Source organism: Pelobates fuscus, chromosome 3, assembly GCF_036172605.1.
Source record: "Pelobates fuscus isolate aPelFus1 chromosome 3, aPelFus1.pri, whole genome shotgun sequence".
NCBI lineage: Eukaryota > Metazoa > Chordata > Amphibia > Anura > Pelobatidae > Pelobates > Pelobates fuscus.
Window position 1 is genome coordinate 322,153,341 of NC_086319.1, and position 22,366 is coordinate 322,175,706.

Genomic DNA, 22,366 nt, shown 5'->3' on the forward strand with positions numbered 1-22,366 from the left:
TACAACTTTCACTGAACAAAATGTCAGCCTTTGGCTTGGTTCGATGTTCAGTCGACTCTCAGACAATGAATGGCAATGGCTGCAGTTTCCAGAGCTCTGTAGAAGCTAGAAGGATGTCACAGGACCACCAGGGAACCTCTGACCTGGGCAGGGACCTAGGTAAGGGGGTAAGTAGTTGCTAAACAGCTTGCACCATTACCAGGCAACTAGGCTAGAGTTCTCCTGGAATTATGAACTGTAGTAGTTACAATAACTGGAGTAATCTTTTAAATAAAAGGTCAGCTACTGAGCAGAAGACACTGTAAAACACCCAAAAAAATAAAACAATGTATGCACAATTTTGTTATATAAACATAATTCTGTATAATGGGAAATGTACTAAATAATGGTCCCCACCATTTTTATTGTGCAAATTAAATAATATATATATATATATATATCTTTGCTACTGGGTACTTACCCGGGCAGAGTCCTCATTGATTTCAGATAAATACCAAAAATAGAAACATGACCATTACCGGTACTTTTCATCTCCTAATAATGAAGGAACTAAGTTCTCTACAAATGCATGAAACAAAAACTAACTTCTGCTTTTAGTCTTACTTGTTATTTGTTCTGCTGTGAAATATGAAAAAAAAAAAAAAAAAAGTCTTCATACAGGCAAATATAAGCTATGCAAGGCAAATAACACTCAGCAGTTTAAAAAGAAAGGAAAAAAAAAATTACAGTTTGTCTCTCCATCATAAGAACGTACATTTCTCTGGGTTTATTTGATGAACAGATTTATATATTATACAAATTACAGAGGTAGACGAAGAAGCAGATTTTACAGAATACGTCTCAGACAGACTGCAGGCCTATGCTGGCCCTTTGTATTACTACAGTACATTAAGAGGAAGAGTTAAGGATTTTGCTTTATTGGCAAGTTAATGTGTAGCAGCAGATTGTAATACACAATGAATTCCGGACTCTACAACACTGTAGTGAAAATATTTTAAAAGGGGAATACTTAAACAAAACTACAGGATACTGACCACAACATGTAAACGTTCCACTAGCTCCTCAACTCAGCACTTATATGTACCTCTTCACTTTGGTAACAAATTTAGAATTCTAAAAAAATAAAACGTTACTTTTTTTCTGATGTATGCACTGAACCCATTTTTGTGCGTTTTGGCATACAAATCCTATACAATTAAGTAACTTGCAGAAAACAGGAATGTATAGCATCTCGTATAAAATGTACTGTCACATTCCTACAACGCAAGCCTTACCCCCTCCTCCAGTGAAACCTGTAATATTCATCACCCTAGTCTGTCAATCTCTGTGCATAGAGTGCACATGGATACAAGAGTACAGTGTTTGTTAATCATACAGCACGGTTTGTTTAATCTCTGGCCAGAGACAAAATTATTAAAATATGGTATTTTCTAAACCTATTTAAAAAGCTGCATAAAAATACAAAATAGAAAAAAAAAAAAAAAAAAAAAAAAAAAACCAACATGCTTTTCTTTTCCTGCAGTGCAATCAGATTGTGCCAAGTTTAGTTGCTTTCTCCTTCAGTCCATTCAGATTTGGGAGATTTCCATAATTCTGGTGGCACGAAGCATTTGCAAAATTTTAAAAGAAAGAAACACTAGAAGGAGGTACATAATTCTCCTCCAAATGGTCTCAATAAAATTGAGAGGTAGAATATTCAGAATGTCAAATAAATGGTGACATTTCACCCTAAAAATCTTAGTGCTGCCATTGCAGAAAACCCAATCAGAATAAAAAGGACTTTGGGTAACCTCCATTTGCTTGAATTCAGTTCGTGTGGCAGGATCTCTAAAAAGGTTATATAGACAAAAGTACCAGCAGCAAGTCCTTCCAGAACACATTGCACCATGGCACTCCCGTCAGACTGAGATTGCATCACCCCAATGCCAATCGCGATGCCAATTGGTGACATAAGTGCAAACATTACCATGGAAAGCACAAACCATCGTGTCCGAACTTTGCTCTGCATCAGTAGCAGACACAGACTAACAGCAATAATGCTCTTATGAACTAGAATGGCTATAGCAATCTGCATAACCTCTGACTGGGCGTTTTGGAGTCCAATGGCAATTCCTTCAAATACAGAGTGCAGAGAAAGGGACAGAATAAGGATAAAAGAGCGGAAGGAGGAATGAGCATTGAAGTCCACGTGGAAGTGATGACGCCCCTGCTCTGCATCAGTAGAGTTTCCGTGATCTTGAATAAGTGGCGTGTTCTCTTCAGTCGTCCCATGGCTACACTCCAGGACAATACGTTCCACAATGAGAACCAGGAGAATTCCGATGCACATGACAAATTCTGGAAGAGGATAGTCTGTCTGGTACACAGAAGAAAAATTTAACCTGTAAGCGTATGTATTCGGCAGAACAATAAAATTATAGAAAAACTTAAGAGGAAAAAAAAATATTACAAAAATAGACTTTCTAGTCCATTGAAAAAATAACTGTAGAAGCAACACATATATATATATATATATATATATAAAAAAAATATTTTCCAATTTAATGCGATATACACCATGAATTACATTTCAGCATGTAGCGTCATTTTAAGAAATTCTGAATCAGAAGGCAAATTTTATGCATTAAAATCACTTACGGTTATCTGTTGTCTTTCAAGTTCATTCTTCATGTCACTTAAGAAGTCAGGAACAATGTCCAACAGACAGGCTGCCAAAAACACTCCTCCTGCTATACAGCTAATAAAACTCATGCACATCTGATGTCCCTCTGTAAAAGAATAAGTAGCAGGTCAGAATTTTGCCAGGTCTTAAAGGAGGTCAACAGCTTTACCACATTTCAATCACAACCCTTGGTTTGCACATGACACTCCCACACAGACAAGATGATCCCTCCCTAGACCTGAGAGGGGACTAGTCCCAAATTCCTCCCTTGTGCGGGAGTGATAATGGAGTCAGGAACTGAACGATCTCCAAACACAAAAAAATAAAAATAAATACAAACAATTCACAGACATCCCACAAAGTCAGTAAAAAAGGGGGACAACTTTTTTTAGATACATAAATGAGAAAAGAAAATTAAGACAATGATTAGTTAGATTAACCCCTTAAGGACACATGACATGTGTGACATGTCATGATTCCCTTTTATTCCAGAAGTTTGGTCCTTAAGGGGTTAAAAACAAAAGAAGGAAGATATGTAGAAGAGGATAAAGGTCTAGCTGACTGCCTCAATGAATATTTTTGTTCGGTATTTACAGATGAAAATGAAGGAAAGGGACCTCAGTTAAGAAAAAGGATAAACAAGTCATTTATTACACGTGAGTTTACAGAGGAAGAGGTTCTATTTCAACTGTCAAAAGTAAAGACAAATAAGTTAATGGGACCTGATATTATACACCCAAAGCTATTAAAAGAGCTTAGTGGTGTACTAGCAAAACCATTAACAGATTTATTTAACCAATCATTGTTAACAGGAGTAGTCCCAGAAGATTGGAAGTTGGCGAATGTTGTGCCCATTCACAAGAAAGGTAATAAGGAGGAGTCGGGCAACTATAGGCCAGTAAGCCTTACTTCAGTAGTGGGGAAAGTGATGGAAACCATGTTAAAGGATAGGATTGTTGAACATCTAAAAACACATGGATTTCAAGATCAGAGACAACATGGGTTTACTTCAGGGAGATCATGCCAAACTAATCTTATTGATTTTTTTTGATTGGGTAACTAAAATTATAGATCAGGGTGGTGCAGTAGACATTGCTTACCTAGATTTCAGTAAGGCTTTTGACACTGTTGCACATAGAAGGCTTATCAATAAACTGCAATATTTAAGTTTGGATTCCAATATTGTTGAATGGGTAAGGCAGTGGCTGAGTGACAGGCAACAGAGGGTTGTAGTCAACAGAGTATATTCGAAGCTTGGGCTTGTCACCAGTGGGGGTACCTCAGGGATCTGTACTTGGACCCAGTCTCTTTAATATATATATATTTTTTTTATTCTTTATTTATTCCAAGGTATAACATTACAGTGAAAGCACAATATATCAAGACATTGTAAGATTTTCTAACACTTTATATGACATATCCCCATTGCATCTTTAAGGATTGTAAGTTGACACTCCTTGCATACTTTTACTAAGCCAATGTATCTTGGAGTGTGAATAACATACGGTACAACGTCGATTCCCTGTCTTCCCTGGTATTTTTTAATTTTATAACATAAAAGGAAAATCAGAAAAGATGTGAAAGAGCTACAAATTACCATACAGACATTTCTTTAGTCGAGAGGACATGCCCCATCCGTTCCCAAGCTTTCATGTGTGGATCTTAGGAATCTGTCTCTTAATCTCTTTAAAATCTCTTTAGTATTTTTATTAGTGATATTGCAGAAGGTCTTGATGGTAAGGTGTGTCTTTTTGCTGATGATACTAAGATATGTAACAGGGTTGATGTTCCAGGAGGGATAAGCCAAATGGCAAATGATTTAGGTAAACTAGAAAAATGGTCAGAGTTGTGGCAACTGACATTTAATGTGCATAAGTGCAAGATAATGCATTTTGGACGTAAAAACCCAAGGGCAGAGTACAGAATATTTGATAGAGTCCTAACCTCAACATCTGAGGAAAGGGATTTAGGGGTGATTATTTCTGATGACTTAAAGGTAGGCAGACAATGTAATAGAGCAGCAGGAAATGCTAGCAGAATGCTTGGTTGTATAGGGAGAGGTATTAGCAGTAGAAAGAGGGAAGTGCTCATGCAATTATACAGAACACTGGTGAGACCTCACTTGGAGTATTGTACGCAGTACTGGAGACCCTATCTTCAGAAGGATATTGATACCTTAGAGAGAGTTCAAAGAAGGGCTACTAAACTGGTTCATGGATTGCAGGATAAAACTTACCAGGAAAGGTTAAAGGATCTTAACATGTATAGCTTGGAGGAAAGACGAGACAGGGGGGATATGATAGAAACATTTAACCCCTTAAGGACTGGACTTTTTTTGCGATGTTGTACATTTGCGACCAGGCATCTTTTTGACACTTTTGTGGTGTTTGTGTTTAGCTGTAATTTTCCGCTCTCTCATTTACTGTTCCCATACAAATTATATATTGTTTTTTTCAGGACAAAAGGGGCTTTCTTTACATACCATTATTTATATAATCTCATCTAATTTAATTTAAAAAAAATGAAAAAATATGATGAAAAATTGAAAAAAATACACGTTTTTTGAATTTTATGTGAAAAATCTTTTACTCATCTACAAAAGCGAATGAAAAAAACTGCTAAATAGATTCAAAATGTTGTCCTGAGTTCAAAAATACCCAGTGTTTACATGCTTTTTGCTTTTTTTTTGCATGTTATAGGGCTATAAGTACAAGTAGGATATTGCGGTTTCAAAACATACATTTTTAAAATGTATCAATAGTGACATTGTAACACTGTTATCTGTCATAAATTGCTAAATAACACCCCACATGTACATATTTTTTTAAAAGTAGACAACCCAGGGTATTCAATATGGGGTATGTCCAGACTTTTTTAGTAGCCACTTAGTCGCAAACACTGGCCAAAGTTAGCGTTCATATTTGTTTGTGTGTAAAAAACTAAATTGAACGCTAATTTTGGCCAGTGTTTGTGACTAAGTGGTTACTAAAAACGACTGGACTTACCCCATTTGCAATACCTTGGGTTGTCTTCTTTTGCAAATGGTATGCCATCATGGGGGTAATTCTCATTCCTGGGCTACCATACGCTCTCAAAGGCAACGTAACCAACCTGGCCATTTTCAATGTAAAAATATTTGACCTATATATTTGACCCTGTAACTTTCAAAAAGGCTATAAAACCTGTACATGGGGGGTCCTGTTCTACTCAGGAGACTTTGCTGAACACAAATATTAGTGTTTCAAAACTGGAAAATGTATCACAACAATTATATCATCAGTAAAAGTGCTGTTTGTGTGTGAAAAATGCAAAAAAAGTCACTTTCACTGACAATATCATCGCTGTGATATGTTTTACTGTTTTGAATCACTAATATTTGTGTTCAGCGAAGTCTCCCGAGTAAAACAGTACCCCCCATGTACATGTTTTAGGGTGTCGTAGAACGTTACAGGGTAAAATACAGTGATAGCAAATTAAATTCTCTGGTCTTTCGGCCTGGGTTGGCAGGCAGGTCCCTTAAATTGCAATCAATAAAATAACTTAATTATGTAAAAATATTACCTAAATACGCACGTAGAATTTAAATATATATGCATATTTATATATTTGAAGTCTACGTGTATATTTATATAATTATTTATGTAATTTTGTATATCGACATATGAATAGTTCGCATTCTTTTTATTTATTTAAATATACATAGATATATATACAATTTCATTCTAAGTGTATTTTGATATAAATATATATATATTAATATCAAAATACAGTTAGAATAAAATTTCGTATAGATATATAATTTTTCTTCAATTTTTTATTATTATTTTTAATTTTTTTAATTTAATTTAAATTATTTATTATTCGTATTTTATAATAATATATATATACAATATATATAGTTATTATATATATTATATATATACGTGTGCAAATTAATTATAAGTGTATTTTTATATTAATATATGTACATATTAATATAAAAATACACTTAGCATGACATTATATATATGATATATAGACATATATTATATAGGTATAATATATGTCTATATATCATATATATATACACATATATAATAATATTTTTTTTTTATTACCTTTCACTTTAATTTTTTTTATGATTTTACACTGGCAGGGAGACTGCCTGTCAGCACAGACAGTCCCCCTGCAGGCAGAGACTAGGACACCTATTGTGACCATGTGGTCGCCCTGTTGGGCGATCACATGGCCCCAGGGGTCCTAAACCGCCATGGGGAGACTGTCTGGGCTGCAGGCAGTCTCCCCACACCGGGAGCACCGCCGATCGCCGCCGGGGGAACGACGGCGATCGGGTAAGTACATTTTAAATTTAGGACGGTTCAGGACCGTCGTCGGTCGGCAACGCAAAAATGCCGATGACGGTCCTGAACCGTCCTGCGTCCTCAAGGGGTTAAATACATAAAGGGAATCAACACAGTAAAGGAGGAGACTATATTTAAAAGAAGAAAAACTACCACAACAAGACGACAGTCTTAAATTAGAGGGGCAAAGGTTTAAAAATAATATCAGGAAGTATTACTTTACTGAGAGGGTAGTGGATGCATGGAATAGCCTTCCAGCTGAAGTGGTAGAGGTTAACACAGTAAAGGAGTTTAAGCATGCGTGGGATAGGCATAAGGCTATCCTAACTATAAGATAAAGCCAGGGACTAATGAAAGTATTTAGAAAATTGGGCAGACTAGATGGGCCGAATGGTTCTTATCTGCCGTCACATTCTATAAATACCTTTAAAATACATTTACATTTTTTTTTTTTTTTTATAAAGTTACATCCCCTGATAGCCAAGTGACCAACATAAAAAAACAAAAAAACAAAAAAAAACCCAGATCGATTCAGTGGTTCGGGAATTTCCTTAAAGTCCTAATTTGAGCAACCGCACACGAGGCTTCTTCCCAAAACAGTTCCATAAGATCAGGGCTAGCGGTCGGTCTAGTTTGGTAGTATAAAACCGAACTATCGAACAGTCAATATTCATACCCTGGAGCTTGTTTCCTTTGTTCTTGGGAACATTTCCATCGAACAGTGTCCTCTTAAGTGTGGTAGAACCGAACGCAGGTGATTCTGGAAGTCCAGCGATGTTCGGGAGTTTCTGTGTCAGTTTTTAGTTCCATGAACTCGACGACCAAACACCGCTGCCTGCGTTCATGCGAACAAGATGGCCGCCACCTTGTGTCGTCTATAGGAAATGCAGCCACCCAGACGAACACTTAGAACACTGCAGGTGGAAATTGCTACAAAGTAGCAATTAGGCTTAACAAGCTCCAGGGTGGTCTCCGGTTCGTGCGGCTGTTCAGTTCCCAAACCATATAGTCCAAATACACAGTGTATATTACAGGGACCATAGTCTGTGGGCAAGAGGCTGGCAAGCAGGCTCCTCCAGGAGCTTGTGGCAAACTCATGTGGGAAGGGGAGTTTGTCAAAACAATATAAAGACAAAACAATAAATTAGGAGAATAATGAACACATTCCTTTTATTTGTAACTATGCAAGTCACATAGGAAATCTTAAAAAGATAATTAATAAAAAATTGCCACATTTTAACCCAAGAGCAAGATATTTTGAAATTCACAGGAACTAAACCTAAATTTATTTTTAGGAGGGCACACAACAAAAATTTTAACAAAGTTTTATAGAAAAAGTAATAAAAAAAATCAAAAAAAAATCCAGAAAAGGTTTTTATTATTGTGGCATGTGCAATGTGTGTAAGAATACGAATATCAGTAATAAAAATATTAAATTGTTTAAATCTAATAGCACTTTAAAAAGTTATAAATTCAAATCTCCCATTACTTGCCACTCAAATTTTGTTTTTATATTTATTAAATTGTAGCCATCAGTATGTAGGTAAAACTTCTAGAATTTTAAGTGTTAGAATTAGTGAACATACAACAAATATTAAAAACGGTTTTATAAATCATAGGGTGTCAAAACACTTCCTGGAAAAACATAGGTCAGACCCAAAAGATTTAGAGTTTCACACTATCAAATGGATTTTTGTACTTCATATCTTAAATCCAAAAGGCTTGAATATTTTTACAAAATATTTGAATTTAAATTATATATATATATATATATGTGTGTGTAAGGGGCAAATAGCCGTATATGGAGTAAGGATCCAGCATAAGCGAAGGATAGTATAAAGGGAGCAAGTCGGTTGTGGTGTGCCGAGACTGACGATACGGTAGTCCTGTAAATAAAGAGGGCCCACCAAGGAGTAAGAAAGTAAAGTAAATGAAAAGATTGTTGAAATGAGGAGTGGGTGGGAGGGTCATTCTGATGCTGACCTCAAGCGATATGAGTCAGGTAAGGGGTGTCCCTTATATAGGGGAGTGAACTAATTTAAGCCCCTCCCACAAATACAGGCCAAACGGCCTTAATACATATACATTTTTTTTTTTGGGGGGGGGGGGGGGGGCGCATTTCCCCAATCTCCTACTTTACCATTTATTTATTTTTTTACGACTTTGGTTTATTATGGTTTGTGATATTTTTACTGTGAGAAATATATGAATATTCTCTTTTAATTTAAATATTATTGTTTCTTTTACCTTCTCTCCACTAACTATAACTATTTATTCCCTTTGCCCATGCCTCATATGGTGGATTATGTGGAATATGGACGTATATAAACTTTTGCCATCTGCCTGCAAATATGGCGGAAGTGGCATTATGGGAACATGATTATCTGCCATGTTTGTAGTTCTATACCGGAGGCACAAAGGTCGGAGATGCGCACGCCACAGTATACTCTGAGGCCAAGAGAAGTGGCGAGCATAATCGGAGGATACTACGGACCGCCTACCATGATGTTGACAGACATAATAGACTACTTATTACATCGAGCCACATCATTATGTCTGACACCCGGCCATCTTGGGGGTGGCAACCGGAACTTGCTTTATGGCCGAAAACGGATGCATCGCCATCTTAGTGGTGGCAATATAGATGCGGTCCAAACCATATTTAGACATTAGGAGTAATTATTTCATCTGTATGTAATTACGCATGTTTTTTTTTTGAGTATAAAATAGCCTTTGCATCATTGTTTACTTAGATTGCACCTAATGAAGACTTAAAGGAACACTATAGTCACCTAAATTACTTTAGCTAAATAAAGCAGTTTCAGTGTATAGATCATTCCCCTGCAATTTCACTGCTCAATTCACTGTCATTTAGGAGTTAAATCACTTTGTTTCTGTTTATGCAGGCCTAGCCACACCTCCCCTGGCTATGATTGACAGAGCCTGCATGGAAAAAAACACTGGTTTCACTTTCAAACAGATGTAATTTACCTTAAATAATTGTATCTCAATCTCTAAACTGAATCACATACAAGAGGCTCTTGCAGGGTCTAGCAAGCTATTAACATAGCAGGGGATAAGAAAATCTTAATTAAACAGAACTTGCAATAAAGAAAGCCTAAATAGGGCGCTCTTTACAGGAAGTGTTTATGGAAGGCTGTGCAAGTCACATGCAGGGAGGTGTGACGAGGGTTCATAAACAGAAGGATTTAACTCCTAAATGGCAGAGGATTGAGCAGTGAGGCTGCAGGGACATGTTCTATACACCAAAACTGCTTCATTAAGCTAAAGTTGTTCAGGTGACTATAGTCACTTACCTTTTGGTTCCTGGTCCTTCTGGATATTACATCATCTCAGAAAAGACTACACTACATCACAGAAAAGACTACACTACTATTTCCAATTATCCCAAAAGATGAATGAAATGCTGATACAGTTTCATAGCCATTCTTTAAGGGCTCTGTAAAGTATGACATTTTATTCCACTACTGCATCTGGGATTTTAACATATTACACTGTGTTTTTCTATTTATGTTATAGAGGACTTTTATATTTAAAGGACATATTAATCATTTTAAAAAGGGACCAATTTTAATCAGTGTGTGCGCCTCAACACTTATTTTCTAGATTGTTACAATAGAAAACGTTGCCTGTTGAGATAAATAAAAAAAAAAAAAAAAAAATTAAGACCAGGCGGATGCCCAGGTGCATGCGTGTCGAGAAAGATATGGCAGCAGAATTCACTATGGGAAGATGGTAGAGGTTATGCTCTTGGCAATGTTCTGCTGGGAAATCTTGGGTTCTGACATTCGTGTGGATGTTACTTTGAAATGTACCACCAATCTCCGGATGGCAGTGGCCTGTTTCAGCAGGATAATGTTGTTGCTGCCTACCTGCAAGTAGCTGGGTTACTACGAACTAGATCGCCCTTTCCCAGTGTGTTATAGCCCCAGAATGATTAAGCTCTCTTCTGCAAAAGCGTAGAGCTGTCTCACCCAAACACTTGTAGAGACTTAGTGAAAGGTGAACGAGAATTTGTTTATTGGGAAAAGCAGGTCATTGTTTATACCTGGGGACTCAACAGTAGAGGGTAGTTTACTGAGAGGGTAGTGGATGCATGGAATAGCCTTACAGCTGAAGTGGTAGAGGTTAACACAGTAAATGAGTTTAAGCATGCTTGGGATAGGCATAAGGCTATCCTAACTATTAGATAAGGCCAGGGACTAATGAAAGTATTTAGAAAATTGAGATGGGCCGAATGGTTCTTATCTGCCGTCACATTCTATGTTTCTAAGTTTCTAAGTAGGTCCCTAGGGAGAATAGGATTGTGACATCCCCGGCACCTTTGTGTCTGTACCTGAGCTGGTAATTTAATTAGCAACCAGACACCTTGGCACCATGGTACAAAACACACTATAACTTTGGTTTCCGTTCCCACATCCATATACAACTGATGTCCCCAGGAAGCTTGGTTTAGTGCTCCCACTTAGTCAGAAAGCGTTCAGATTAATGTGGCTGGCCTAAGATAGGTGGAAGTTCAAGTTAACGTCTTGCCTCTGATCTGGCGAGAAGTGTTAGTGAGAGTTCTTATTAGGAGGAGAAGGTGGAGGCTGGGAGACATGTACCAGTCCTAGGTGACCAGGTGGTCTGTCACAAATGATTCCTCAACAATTCTTGCAGTGTTGCAGGATGCGTTTGAAGAACATGACAGAGTTAAAGATGTTCCTTTAGTCTTAGAATGTCCAATTTATCATTTTGATTGAGCAGGATGTACTGGAATATCAAATCCGATCCACACCTCAATTACAGAACTTAATGGATCATCTGCTAATGTCTTGGTGCCAGATACCACAGGACACGTTTAGAGGTCTTGTTGAGTCCATGCCTCAACGCATCAGAATGGTTCTCTCAGCACGAGGGGGACCCACACAATATTAGGCAGGTGGTTTCAATGTTGTTGCTGATCAGTATACATGCAATCATGGGCACACAGTTACATTAACAGACAACACATGTACAACCACATACATACACAGTCTCACATATGGTCACAGGCACAGAGTCAGATGCAACACAGTCACACGCACACCAGTCACACAGCTACAAACCGTTATTAAATATCTTTCCAAAGGAAGGGGCTAATTGATGCAGCTCCCTTCCTTCAAGACCAAAATGTACTCTAGTGTATCCCACGCAACCACCATACAAAGAGTGACAGGCAGGATGCGGATTGCTGTACCCCTGTCCCCAGTGGTGAGCCACCCCAACTTAGTTCGTCTGAGATTGTGCCCCTTGTAGTATTTGTTTAAGGAAGTTTTTGTCAAATTTATTTTCAAATGATTTATTTACAGTGCAAAATATAAGGTTTACACAAACGTATTGCCGCAATGGGCATGGTATATTGTCAACAGCATAACGTGTTACATAGAAGGCATAGTTAAAGTACATTTAGCACAAGTTTTTGTTTGTGACTGGGCTAGTGGGTTGTAACGATATGTGGATGTATGTTATTAGGAGTGTGTGTTACTCTGAGATTGCTAACAACGCAATCTTGGCCTGTTTTTTAGTGGAGGGTAGTGGGTAGAGGGTCTAATGGGTTTGATTTAGTATTCATGGTTGCCCACGTCCCGATGCTATTCCCGGGGTGAACTCCCCGTGTATAGAACTAAGCCAGTTATGTATGTCTATGTAGTAGTCGTAAAGACTTGCGTTGTGCGGTGGCTCGCAATTCTGAATCTAGTTGTGGGTGGTCTAGATGTGTAGTTTGGTCCTTCGCTTATTAAGGCATAGCTAGGATGGGTCTATGTAAAACAGAGTCGGAGCATGTAAAGTTGGTCTGTCCGTACTGTCTGACTATGGCAATTTCTGAAGTGGTGCGTGTGTCCGTCTGGAATTGTTTGGGTTGTGAGGAAGCTCCGTTGAGGGTAATGTGCCTATAACCCGGGTCTCGGGGGGGTGGTAGAGCTCCGGTTACTTGTCTAATGGCTAAGGGTAGAACTAACTGGGGCGAGTAGGGAAACCATCTGTAGAACTAGAAGTGTCCCAGTTTTTCAACAGGAGTTGATAATAGTTGGTGTGGGGTCAAGACATAGCGTCTTGGGTTCCCCTGTGGTCTGGGGCCTCTCTGCTCTCCGCTGTCCCCTGTCTAGGGCATGATGTTGTGGTTGCGCGTCGATTCGTTAGTCCTAGTGCCTCCATCAGCGCCGGCCCTTCCATGGGATCTGAGATTCTGTAATGTTTTCCTTCTTTAGTTATCCATAGGGTTGTCAAATTTATTTTAATGCACAAGTGTGATCAAATTCCATCTTAGTGTAGTGTTTTAATACAATAGAACAATAATCTGTCTTGTGACATGGTAAAAAGTCAAGTTTGTTTTCCCAAAGATGTACATAGTCCAACAACATTGTTTACCTCTGGCTACATATTAACCTAATGCATGAAATATCAACACCTAAACCGCTTATGGAATATCTAACAAATAGTATGTTTGTTGTGAAAGAAACCATGACTCATCCTTACAAAATGACCTACAATCACGTGTAGAACACAGTCACCTGGTAATGCAAACTAATCATCAGCATAAAATGTGAGCAATGGAACCCTCATACCTTCCAGAGTAGGAGAATATTGTTAACTATAAAACCAAAGAAAATAACTACATTTTAAGCCATTTACATAAATACAAGTTGAAAACCCCTGTAACCGCTATCACCCCTGATAAAAATCTCTCTACATATTATACAAATGCATTAAAAGAAAACATGCTCTCCTGGTACTGACACTGTTAGACTGGATCAGAAGAAAAGGTTGCACTCAAATAAACCACAGGGTGCTGACTATGTATGGGTCAGCATACCTCATAAAACAGATATCAAAAGGAAAAAAATCTCGGCTACTCACAGCCATTGTGTCCATTAAATCTGGCTGAAATTATCAGTGAGTGCCTGAGGTTGTTATCCTTTTGATAACTGAATGGCATAGGTTGAAGTTAACAAATTTAACAAATTTAAACCTATTTAGTTTAGAAAAACGTCGCCTGAGAGGGGATATGATAACATTATACAAATATATTCGGGGCCAATGCAAACCATTGTGTGGAAATCTATTCACAAACCGGACTTTACATAGGACACAAGGCCATGCGTTTAGACTGGAAGAAAGAAGATTTCGTCTAAGGCAAAGGAAAGGTTTTTTTACTGTAAGAACAATCAGGATGTGGAATTCTCTGCCTGAAGAAGTGGTTTTATCAGAGTCCATACAGATGTTTAAACAGCAACTAGATGCATACTTGCAAAGACAGAATATTCAAGGATATAATCTTTCAATGTAGGGTAATAACTGCTTGATTCAAGGATAAATCTGACTGCCATTCTGGGGTCAATAAGGAATTTTTTGTCCTAGCTTGTTGCAAAATTGTGCTTCAAACTGGTTTTTTTTTTTTTTTTTTCTTCTCTCTTTTGGATCAACAGCAAAAGAAGTGAGTTGCACCAAAGACACAAAGGAATAATAATACAAAACTAACGTGTGCATTTCTTATTTGCAGAACAAAAAGGTTACAGGACACAAAAAAGGTATGCAATTTAATTACATTTTGTAACAGGATTCCTCCCCCCTCTCTACCTCCCCATCTTTATCAAGTTGTATCAAACGAGTTACAAATCAGAATGAAAGGAATAGTGAGGAGTCAACCACCAGGCTAACTACAGGAGAGCAGTTACTACACACAGTTTGAGTGATTGCCACTAGAGCTGTTACTAGGCGGTAATGTAAACACTGCCTTTTCACTGAAAAAGCAGTGTTAACATTGAAGAGCTTGCTGGTACAGGCTATAGACACCAGAGCCACTACATTAAGCTACAGTGGTTCTGGTGACTATAGTGTCCCTTTAAGAAATGTATGTTTGTCACTGAACAAAAATTGGCTCCTAGATCCAAAGCAAATTTCTCAACCCCTTGATTACTTGATGGTAAGACAATACAGAGTTGACTGTTGGTTTGGTTGTCTTATCAGGCTTATCGTTCATGATCATGCTGGTTTCCCTGATAGGAAGTGTACTAAAGGCAAGCTCTTCTGATCTCACACACACACACTCGTCTCAGATATAGTCCACATGGATTTGACTTAAAGCTTTATTCACAAAGAAAAAAAAAAAAAAAAAAACACAAAAAGTACATAAAAATTGTATATTCAAAATAAATAAAATGAATTTTAAAAAGTATTAACCGGATTTTTTTTAGTTTAAATGGATATTTGTATACAGTGTGTTGAACAAAGCTTTTCCATTATCATCACATCAGATCCATGTAGACTATTCCTGAGACAAGTCTGAGTGCATGTGATATGGGCAGCTTGCTATGAGTGAACATCCACGCACAACAAACTCCATGAACTCAACTTTAAAAGAGAACCTTCAGTCCTCCTAGCTAGTTTTCAAAATTAACTGCATACTATCCTTGGCTAAATTTTTTTTTTTTTTAATTATGGATTTTAAGAGAAATACTTTTATAAATTCCCTTAAAAGACCTCCTGATTTACAACAAGAGAGCCAGATAAGTTTCTTATCACACTCATACTGAACTGTAGTCAAACTCAAAGTCCCATTCTTGCATCCCAATGCTTCTCTCTGACAAAACAACTGAATGGCCAGACATCAGCTTCACAGGAGGCTGATCGGAGCTGCAGAAAAGACTCTCCTGGCGATGAAAAAGAGGAGGAAGTTTCATAGACTTTCATTCTGAAATGGATTGTGGTATTTTTGTAAAAAAATGTTTTATTTGAATTGTCACTTTTCTCATTGCTCTGTGTACTTACAGTACAATCCAGGGCTTTTTAGCCTGAATGGCTTTATCCTATTTGTATGCTTGTTTTATAGGGTTGTAGAACCAAATCTCTAGTGTTGTAATAATTGGACTTTTTGTGAAGCAGTTTTCAATTAGCCGTGCAATGCTTACTCAGTATCTGAATGTTTCATGATTTGACAAGCTGTGTATTTGGCCACTTGGTGTACTGCCAATTATTTGGAAAGGATGTCCTTACCTCAAACAACACGTGTGCAATACTAACAAACTATGTAATGAAAGCAACGCAGGATATTACTAACACTTAAGTTGTGCACAGCTGAATGTCAGAAGAGACAAAGATCTTTCAGAACTGTGATTAATGATCTGGTACACCTCTCCCTCTTATCTGATAATGTGCTATTGGTTTCATGGCTGGTCGCTCCTTACATTTCATCCCCATAACAATCAAATCTAGATGTTTTGGTGCCATATCTGACATGATCCTAAAGATGTCAAATAGTTTTCAAATGCTTTGACACTTACCTGTGTCTCCTGAGGTGCTTCTAATATTAAGAGGGGGAAGGGGGAGAAATTGTCTTATTAAAATAAATGTTAAAACGTCACATTTGTTCAGTCCCAAAAATGGGACTCTGCAGGTCAGAGTTATTATTGACTATTAGGTGGACCAGTCAAAATTAGAACTTGTGAATTGTATATTATACAAAGAAAAAAAAAAAAATAGAGAAACGTTAAACACCGAGGGCTATTCTCTCTTAAGCTAAATCTGGTGCACGTTTTGCATCACTTGCAGGTCGAATTTCTCAGGAGTCCTCCTGATGAGTTCAGCATAAGGGTGAAATGCACATCAGACTCCCCAGCAGGAAACCAGCCCTTGGTGTTTCAATCTTCTCTCTCTCTCTCTCAGGTAATGCACAATTCAAAAAGTTGTATTAAAAAATAAAAATAACTCTGGCCAGTTGAGCTAAAGTTTTTAACCATTACACACACACACACACACATATACATACATATATATATATATATATATATATATATATACACACACACACACACTAAAAATTTGTATCTCGTAATACCTTTTTTTTATTGGACTAACAATTTTGTAATGACACGCTTTCGGACTTCCCTTTCTCAAGTCTGAAGCATTTCTGAGCAAGACAACACATAGAATTCAAGGTTGACTTGTGATACAGGGGTTAAAGTGACAAGAGTGCAGATAAGACACAGGTTTGATAGAAAATAGACACCATTCATCACTGGACTAATACAGCTACAATCTATACACACATACTTCTCATTTGAAACAGAGAATATGTAATCAATAGTGTAATATGTACTCCAACTTGCATGCCTGGGCAGAATAATCTCAGCCAAAGGATATAGTGCAGTGCTGATTCTACGCGTAGAATCAGCATTGTACTATATCCTTAGGCAAGGATTAATCCACCCAGGCGTACAAGTTGGAGCTGAATTGAAGCTCCACAAAAGTGTGAGTGCACATTTTTACTTCACCAATATTCTAAATAGTTTTTACATATTACACTATTGGTTCTGTTTCTTCTTTTTGTTGTTGCATATACCACCACAAGGACAATCTAGGCGCTGCACCTACCTCTTATTTTACCCAGCTTTCTATCGGATAGGACCCCATACTTGGTGATTGAGCTGCCTTTGGACTGGAATCATTTTGTAAAAGCACTGAATTTTTTCCCTGTTTTTTTATATCATATAAAAGGAGGCTGGAGCCAGGTAAGTATCAAATAATTTGACTACTTAATGTAAGACAGCATCGAGGGACTCCTGCCAACATAACGATAACAACTGGGGTAATGATTAGGATCTTAGTTGGATACTGAAGAAAAAAAAAACAACCCTGTGTTCTGTCAACTATACTATACTCTCAAAATTTAAAAAAAATATCAAACAAACAGTTAACATCCACATTATCTCCTATCGTGACTATTGCTATCTTCCCAGCAACCATGTTACGCAACAAAAAATATTATACAAAATGCTGAGATAAGGCTTTTCTCCTCTCTAGATAATCTACTTCTGAAAAAAAGTTTAGCTTTTTGTTTGTTTTTTTTAAATAGTGCGTGCCCTGCATCTACTTACTCAGTACCTTGTGATCTATCTTCATATACTCCCTTCAAAAAAACTCTTCTCTTCTCTTAAAAAAAAAAAAAAAAAAGCCTTTTTACCATTCCATCAATTTCTTAAATACAACTGTTATTTTGGCTTGAATTTCGCTTTTAATTTGCATCAATACACCCAACTCCGAAATGAAGCAAATTTAAAATCCAAACAAAATTAAGGCTAACATAGCTGATTTAGAAATATTTTCCAGCTCAGTTAATCTATTTTAGACTCACATTTACCATTCAGAATGTAGTACGTTCCAATTCAAAGTTTAGTGAATAACCTTGATTCCTTCATTCTACATATATAGTAAACTTACATCTTAACCTTCTTTTTTTTTTTTTTTTTTAAGTTAAAAATGTAAGATACCACTTTTAGTTATAGAGTACAGAATATACAACACCATCACCACCAAAAACAAATAGGAAAAAATACAAACGAAATTATACTACAAACCCCCTTGGCACCGAATTTAGAGTGCAAGCTCCTTACATATGCAGATGTGTTGCAAAAATTGCTAACAAATAAATGACACTGTATATTAAGTGCCAACATATCTAAAATGCTGAAAATAATAATAATATAACCACTTTGTAGCAAGAATTAGGTCATTAAAGTTGCATACTGGCAGTCTTTCCAAGTATGGGATAAGAGCGCATTGTTCCACATATCAGATGACTGAATCTACGCAAAAATTGTCAAAGCATATGATGTAGCTTGGTATGTGAATGTACAAAAACCTGACCCCAGACATTCCTAGAAAACAGTGATTACAGTGAACTAAAAGTATCAGAACAGAGCACAAATTGTTAGTTTATTAAAAATTACTGTATATTAGTGCACAGCAGTGCCAGTTTCTACAAAACAAGAAAAAAACAAAAACACCCAAATTCTTAAAATTATTCTAACATAACTAGTTGATAGTTTGATTACATTCTTCCTATTTTAAGAACTTACCCCTCCCAGCTGCGTTTCGGAAGCATTTCAGTGTGGAGGGGCCTAACCCAAATAACAGAGTGAGTAGCAGGAGCCCGAACAGGCAGCCCAGCTTCACTTGCAGTAAATACTCCATGCCAGCAGCGCCGGGACTCCGCGCAACGCTCGCACTACTCCTTAATGGGAAGGGTTATTGTGTGTCTCGCAGTGTGGGCTGGCGGACTGTTCATAGAGCAGGGCTTGTTGTGTATTAGAGTGCTGGGGCCAGCTCCACGTTTCTTTGCATGGTCTGCTGTCCTGCAGGAGAGAAGGTCTGTGCTGACTCCCAGCCTGGGAAGGGATTTACACAGTGTGTGTCACGTGACTGCCCGGCGAGCCATGCCGCCCAGCCCCGCCCCCTTTGCCGGAATATAGAATGCTATGGAATTGTGCTGGAGAGGGTAGGGGGGGGCGACACATAGCGCGCGCAGTTTGTGTGGGGAGAGATGCTGGCACGCGGGGCTCTGTATCCAGCGGGATCTCGGACATGTGACTTGAAACCGGGAACTACAACTACCGGCATGCCCTGCCTCAAAACACACTGAGCATGCCACTTGGAAACCAGCAGTGTTGTGCAGTGTGTATGAGTGTGTCACAAAGCTCCTCCATAATAAAAACATGCAGTGTTGTATGTGGTAATAGATCACAAAGATCTACAGCTGAAAACACACAGTGCTTTATGTATCCCAGGATCAGGAAGATCCACTGTAGTTAACCCCCACAATTTTTGGTGACCTGTAATCAGAGCCATCTTAACACATGGGCTCTCTGGGCAGTTGTGGGGCCCCCACGAGCATAGGGGCCCCATAGGTTTGCCAACCTTTCGGTATATTATGCCAGGAGATCTATTCAGAACCTTAAAACCCTCTTTAGTAAAATTCATGGGTAGACTAATTACCCCATTATCCGCTGTTATCTGTACAGGCCAATTATAAAACAATTCTCTGCAAAGAAATTATGCAAATGTTTTGTGTTAATTAATCAACAATTTATGTTGATTAATAATAAACAATTCATAGTAATGTCGTACTGTGCCATCTCATATCCGTCTGTATGAGCTGCCAACGGAGTACAATTTTTTTTTTAATTTCTTGCTTTTCAACTTCAAGGCTCATGTTATATTGTCCAAATGTCTGGGTGGATTAATCTCTGCTATACGGCATCTTATTTTGTTTAAACACTGATTTTGTTGGAGGTAACAATAAATCTAAGCTCAATTTTATTGATACTGTGAGTGGCAGTGTAGACAGGGCCGCAGTGCACTGCTTTGCCCAGGTGCCTATAATGCTGTTAAGACTTCCCTGTAAGTAATGACATGTGTAGGTAGTGTAGTGTGTGTCTAGAAGATATCATTATTATAATTAAGTTTAAGTGACTCTGTCACTGATGGTGCAGTGGAGGTAATTTGTACTTACCTGATGCCCCACCATTTTCTTTCTTACACTCCTGGTGAGTGTACAACTTTGATGCCTATAGAGGAGACACATGTAATATAGGATGTCTATATATTTCCGGGAACAGTTTTACCACAGCCATGCAGGGATGGGTGTCAGTGACTCAGGGCTCACTCCCTGACTTTTCACTCCCATCCCTCATTACAAAATTTGGAAAAAGCTCTCAGAGGACTAGCTGCACCCTAGTCATGAGGGGATATGTTGGCAAACACAAAGGATTTGTTCCCTGACTTTTCCCCTTGGGGGGCTCAGTTGCCAAACTCTTGAAACAACTCCAGGGGATCAGGTCAACCAAGCATTGTGGGTATCGGTGGCAGGGACTCAAGGCTGTCTGTATGGATTTTTTCCCACAGTGGGTGCCACCCTGTTGCAAAACTCTGGGAATCGTTCTCAGTGGACCAGCTTTATCCCAGTCTTGTGAGGATGTGTGTAAGAAACTTAGGGCTTGCTTTCCAACTTTCACTCTGCAAGTGTGCCCCCTCCCCCCCTGAGTTACCAAACCCTGGAAACAGTTTTCAGGGAACCAGCTTGTGACGAGACCAATCTCGCCACATTGCATTGGAGGAGCCTGGTCGCCCGCCTGCTGCCTTCAGACTATGGCCCCTTGTGGAAACGCTTGATTTTCCCCTGCAAAGACACGAAAGCCGGGTCATTCGGTGCTTGCCCTGTTTGAGCGGTGATACCCCAGATAGCTATGCCATGGAGCCCATTCTTATAATGAAAGACTATGGGAAAGACTTTAGCTCCATGGCAATTGAACTGTATGTATGTGATCTGAGAGCCATTCAGTAATAATGTGCGCTCACATCTGAGCTATCTGGGGATATGTTGTATGTACCTGTTTTAGGCAACGGCTGCACAGTTATATATTTTTATGTATTTTATTGTTAATAGGTTAACAAATTTAAACCTATTTAGTTTAGAAAAACGTCGCCTGAGAGGGGTATGATAACATTATACAAATATATTCGGGGCCAATACAAACCATTGTGTGGAAATCTATTCACAAACCGGACTTTACATAGGACACGAGGTCATGCGTTTAGACTGGAAGAAAGACGATTTTGTCTAAGGCAAAGGAAAGGTTTTTTTACTGTAAGAACAATCAGGATGTGGAATTCTCTGCCTGAAGAAGTGGTTTTATCAGAGTCTATACAGATGTTCAAACAGCTACTAGATGCAAAAACAGAATATTCAAGGATATAATCTTTCAATGTAGGGTAATAACTGTTTGATCCAAGGATAAATCTGACTGCCATTCTGGGGTCAAGAAGGAATTTTTTTCCTAGCTTGTATCAAAATTGTGCTTCAAACTGGTTTTTTTTTTGCCTTCTTTTGGATCAACAGCAAAAAAAAAATGTGAGGAAGGCTGAACTTGATGGACGCAAGTCTATTTTCAGCTATGTAACTATGTAACTATGTATTTTGCTGCCATGTGTTCAATGGAGTTTTGCCTCTGTCCTTGGAGATAATTGGATTACTTCCCAATTATCTCCAGGATAGAAGACTATGTGGAACTGGTTTTGGGCAGAAAAGCCATGCTTCATTTGGTCACAAAGGACTATGATCTATCTTTTGAACCACTGGACTAATTTGTATGATTTTGACGTATGTTTGTATTTGCAGTATTTGAAAATGTAAGTTTTATATGAATGTGATGCATACTTTTAAAGTTATGAATAATGTGGAAAAACTGTATTTCTCTGCTTGTGATAATTACATTACCCATTGTGTAAGGTAATTGTATCACAGGCAGAGGGGAGGATTTTGTGTGGGAGTGTCTCAGTGTATTGTACGTGTTTATTGGTTGTTTTCCAAAACCCTGTGGGTGGTACTAATGTGTATATAAGAACAATAAACCCACAGCTCTGTCTGTTCCTGCTTGACCCCCAAAACGGAGCCTTGTCTCGTTCTTGGGGGGGATTTACTGTATGCTGTTCCAGTTTGACTGCTAGGAGTATAAACCTATTTGTATGGTTTTTCCTATTCGGCTGT

General features: G+C 38.1%; 1 protein-coding gene across 1 annotated transcript; it reads right to left on the reverse strand.

Annotated features, from left to right (window-relative positions):
• Nucleotides 1-722: 722 nt before the first annotated feature.
• Nucleotides 723-19,311, reverse strand: LOC134601202 (zinc transporter ZIP1-like). Its single transcript, XM_063445658.1, has 3 exons — nt 18,900-19,311; nt 2,638-2,768; nt 723-2,356 (listed from the first exon to the last, which is right to left on the reverse strand). Exons 1-3 carry the CDS (start codon nt 19,012-19,014, stop codon nt 1,724-1,726), a joined length of 879 nt encoding a protein of 292 aa, XP_063301728.1. The 5' UTR covers nt 19,015-19,311; the 3' UTR covers nt 723-1,723.
• Between the last annotated feature and the right edge of the window lie 3,055 nt (nt 19,312-22,366).